Raw genomic sequence first — 4,652 nt, 5'->3', positions numbered from 1 at the left:
GTCAACATTCCTGGGGACGCGGTGTCTTAGGGCGCCCTCTGTGGAATTCGGGCCCAGCCCCCAGAGCTGTGTCCCCCTCAGCTGTGCCCGTCTTGGGGAACAAATGGCACCCCCACCTACCCCTCCCCAGCGGAGGCCAGAAGTCAGGAAATCAGTCCTGATTTCAATCTTCTTACGGCTCCCTGGCCTCCTCCAACCCCAGGGAGTCCTGTCCTTGTCGCCGGCCGTTGCCATCTCGCCTCGGGAGACACACCAGTCACCCATGGCCTCCTGGCTTCTCTTGTCCCTACAAACCCTTCTCCACGAAGCAGCAGCGGGAGGTTTTGGGGGTTTCGTTTGTTTGTTTGTTTGTTTGTTTTTAACATACTTTTATTGGTTTCTGAGAGGAAGGGAGAGTGAGAGAGATAGAAACATCAATGATGAGAGAGAATCATTGATCCGTTGTCTCTTGCACGACCCCTACTGGGGATCGAGCCTGCAACCCGGGCGTGTGCCCTCACTGGGAATTGAACCTGGACCTCCGGATTCATAGGTAGATGCTCAACCACTGAGCCACACCGGCTGGACTGTTTGTTTATTTTTTTAAGGAACAAACACCAGACCATGAGATGCTGCTCCAAAGGCTCAATTTGCTTTCCATCCAAGTTCAAAATTCCTACAAGGCCCTACAGCAGCAGTTCTCAAAGTGTGGTCCGGGGAACCCCAGGAGGTCTCGAGACCCTTTTGGGGTTCAGCCAACCCAAAGTGCCGTGGAACCTCGGTTCTCAAAGTTAATTCGTCCCAGAAGGCGGTTTGACAGCCGAATCATTCTTCCCATTAGGAACAATGTACATTGAATTAATTAGTTCCAGACCCCAAATGAGTCCCTGTTTTAACCTTTCTTACACACAGTACATATCTAATGTACTGGTTAATTGAGAAATAAACACTTTAAAAATGAAAAGGACATGAAATATGAATGAACATTTAACAGAAAGGAAAGGAAACGTGCAGTAAAAAGGGAAAATCTAATCATAAGCTGAAACAAGAGCCAAAAACACCCACGAAAATATTCACAATACAATTTCCTGGCTGGCAGACGCGCATTCTCTCGCTTGCTTGTCGCCTGGGAGACGTGACTGATCACACAGGTATCAGCACGAAAGGGGAGTTGGGGTGAGAAGTAAACTGTTCAGATGGGAAGCCTTGCAGAGCAACCCGAGGTGTGACTGTATTTGAATAATAATAATAAGATGCTTTTTTCCTTTTTTTACTTTTCATTTCCTCCCGAGCGGATGGTGGAGTTTTTTTTCAAGGCTACAAGATAGGGGAAGCCAGGCAGCAAAGAGATTTGCAAAAATGTAGGACAGGGATCCTGTCCTTACTTTTTTTGTTTCAAAAATAGTTAATTTTCGCCCGGCCCATGTGGCTCAGTGGTTGAGTGTTGACCTATGAACCAGGAGGTCAGGGTTCGATTCCCGGTCAGGGCACATGCCCGGGTGGCAGGCTCCATCCCCAATGTGGGGTGTGCAGGAGGCAGCCGATCCATGATTCTCTCTCATCATTGATGTTTCTGTCTCTCTCTCTACATCTCCCTTCCTCTCTGAAATCAATAAAGATATATTTTTTTAAAAATAGTTAATTTTCATGAGACATGTTACTTGGGTTGCCTGATGTTTGTTGTTGCTTTAAATGATCGTATAATATTAATTATTGATATTTATTGATATAAATTAACATGACCAATAACCTACTGATAACATTTCTAATAAATGACTACTTAACAATTATGTAACCATTCGTTACTGGTGCGTTAATATCATGTGACAAACATTAAACATTGTCTCTGTTTTGAATTCTAATATGGTCAGCACAGACACAGTCCATGTGCAGACAACTTCTTTGGGGTCCTCAGTAATTTCTAAGAGTGTAATGAAGCCCTAGCCAGCTTGGCCCAGTGGACAGAGTGTCGGCCTGCGGACTGAAGGGTCCCGGGTTCGATTCCGGCCAAGGGCACATGCCTGGGTTGCGAGCTTGGTCACCAGTGAGGGGTGTTCAGGAGGCAGCCAATCAATGATTCTCTCTCATCATTGATGTTTCTGTCTCTCTCTCCTTCTCCCTTCCTCTCTGAAATCAATAAAGAAATATATTTTAAAAAAAAATAAGAGTGTACTGGGGTGCTGAGAATGGAAGGTTTGAGAAGCACTGCTCTGCCTGACTCGGCTGCTCCGGCTTCCTCGCCTGCCTTCCTGGCTTTACCAGATGCCACTCATCCCCCACCCCAGGGCCTTTGCACATGCCACTCTCTGCCTGGAACTCTGGCCTGGGCTCCCTGCAGCCGGCTCCCTCAGCTTCCTTTTGCGGTCACCCCCTCACATAGGCCATCCTCTGGGAAGCAGGTGCCCCCACTGCCACCATCCAGTTATTTTCTGTCTTCAACCTTTATCGTTTTGTTCACAACACTTATCACAATTCATTATTATTTTACTGATATGTTGGTTGGTTTGTCCTGTCTCTTTCCATCAGACGGGGAGCTCCGGGCGGGCCGGGGCCTTGCCTGGGCCTCTGTCCTCCGCGCTGGCACAACATGCTCACAAACACTCAAGAAATATTTGGAGGACCAACCCATGCTGGCGGACCTCTGAGCCGCAGTCTCGTACGTTATCAAAAAGCAAACAAGGAGGGCAGAGTCATGAGCACACTACATCCTATTTTAAATAGGAAGCTAAAGAATGGCATGTATGTGCTTACACGAAAACAATGTCTCTAGGAAAAGGCCCAGAAACCAATCGTGGGGCGGGCGGAGCCCTGAGAGCTGGGGGCAGGGGTGGGAGGGAGGGTGTCTGACAAACGTGAATGCTTTACCATGAGCTGGTCTCAACTGTTGGCTTGAAAACACTTATTAAGTGAATCATACGTTTAGAATGTTAGCAATTCTCTGGTGAGTCTGGCTGGTTCTGCACACACACACACACACACACACACACACACACACACACACACACCGTGTCCTCCGGCCACCCTGGGCTCCTGTTCAAGCAGGTTCCTTCCTCGGGGCCTTTGCACTTGCTGTTCCCTCTGCCTGGTATGGTCCCCCCAGATCTCCACTCAGCTCCCCTTCCCCTCCTCCAGGCCCCTCCTCAAATATCACCTCCTCGGGGAGACCTTCCCTAACGCCCCTTAAACAGCCTCTCACCCATGTCTCTGTCCTCTGCCTCATTTTTCTTCAAAATCCTTATCACATACGATATCACAGATTCATTTCATATCCACTTCCCCATTAAAAGGTAATTCTAGCCCTGGCTGGTTTGGCTCAGTGGATAGAGTGTTGGCCTGCGGACCTAAGGGTCCTGGGTTCGATTCCAGTCAAGTGCACATGCCCGGATTGTGGGCTCCATCCCCAGATGGGGGCGTGTAGGAGGCAGCCGATCAATTTTTCTATCTCCCTCTCCCTTCCTCTCTAAAATCAATAAAAATAACTTTTTAAAAAAAAGTAATTCAGCAAGGAAAGGCTATCCGGCTTGCTCGCTGCTGTGTCTCCAGGGCCTAGAACAGCGAGGGGGCAGGTCAGTAGTAACAGGCAGTAACTGTTGGTTAAGTGCACGTCACTGGGCGGCTCAGAGCAGCTCGGTATGAAGGTCCAGGGCGTTTTGCCTCGCTAGACTCAGACCTCCCAAGACCTTGGCCTCAAGTATCACAGCGCAGCTCCCCCCTGGCGGAAGGGCAGAGCCGGGGGACTCATCCGCACCCTGCCTCTGAAGTGGGGGGGCGGTAGGGGAGGGGGGAGGCTGCCAAAAAGAGTCCAGAAGGGCTTTGCACCCTTGGGGGGGGAGGACTTTTCTTTTTTTTAAATCCCCATCTGAGGATATTTTCCCATTGATTTTTAGAGAGAGGGAAAGACAGAGAGAAACATCGATGTGAACGCACCCCACCAGGCCTGAGCCGGGGAGGAGCCTGCAACCAAGGTACGTGCCCTTGACCGGAATCGAACCCGGGACCCTTCGGTCCACAGGCGGACGCTCTATCTACTGAGCCAAACCGGCTAGGACGAGAGCATTTGATTTGATTTGATTTGATTGATTGATTTTAGAGAGAGAGGAAGGGAGAGAGAGATCGATCTGCTGTTGCACTTATTCCGCATGTATTGGCTGACGCTTGTCTGTGTCCTGATGGGAGATGGGACCCGCGGCCTTGGTGCATCAGGACGATGCTCTGACTGAGCTACCCGGCCGCGTTAGATGATGGGACTGACTGTGACAGAAGCACACGTGGGGCGTGAGCAGGTGACGGGGCAGGGGCGGGGCTTGGTCACTTATTGATTGATTTTAGAGAGAGAGGAAGGGAGAGAGAGGTCGATCTGCGGTTGCACTTATTCCGCATGCATTGGCTGACGCTTGTCCGTGTCCTGACGGGAGATGGGACCCGTGGCCTTGGTGCATCAGGACGATGCTCTGACTGACTGAGCTACCGGGCCAGGCGACCGCACGTTAGATGATGGGACTGACTGTGGCAGAAGCACACGTGGGGCGTGCGCAGGTGACGGGGCAGGGGCGGGGCTTGGTCACAGTGGACCCTGGGCCTGGCACAGCACTGGGGAGCCACGGATGGATCTGCAGGAGGGAGGTGAGAGGGGCCAATCAGGGCAGGGGTGTGGCTCTCTGTGGGCGTGGCCT

The 4,652-nt window shown here is 50.8% G+C and overlaps 1 protein-coding gene across 1 annotated transcript in view; it reads right to left on the bottom strand.

The window, feature by feature from the left end:
- The window catches only part of EHD2 (EH-domain containing 2), a 19,202-nt gene that overhangs the window by 5,221 nt on the left and 9,329 nt on the right, over positions 1-4,652 (bottom strand). The window contains exon 4 of the mRNA XM_005857863.2: positions 3,501-3,525. Within this exon, the coding sequence (XP_005857925.1) occupies positions 3,501-3,525 (25 nt within the window). The remainder of the gene's footprint in view (positions 1-3,500; positions 3,526-4,652) is intronic.

Source organism: Myotis brandtii, unplaced genomic scaffold (genome assembly GCF_000412655.1).
Source record: "Myotis brandtii unplaced genomic scaffold, ASM41265v1 scaffold114, whole genome shotgun sequence".
Classification (NCBI taxonomy): Eukaryota; Metazoa; Chordata; class Mammalia; order Chiroptera; family Vespertilionidae; genus Myotis; species Myotis brandtii.
The sequence above is the reverse complement of the archived record's forward strand: the minus strand, read 5'-3'. Positions and strand labels throughout refer to the sequence as shown.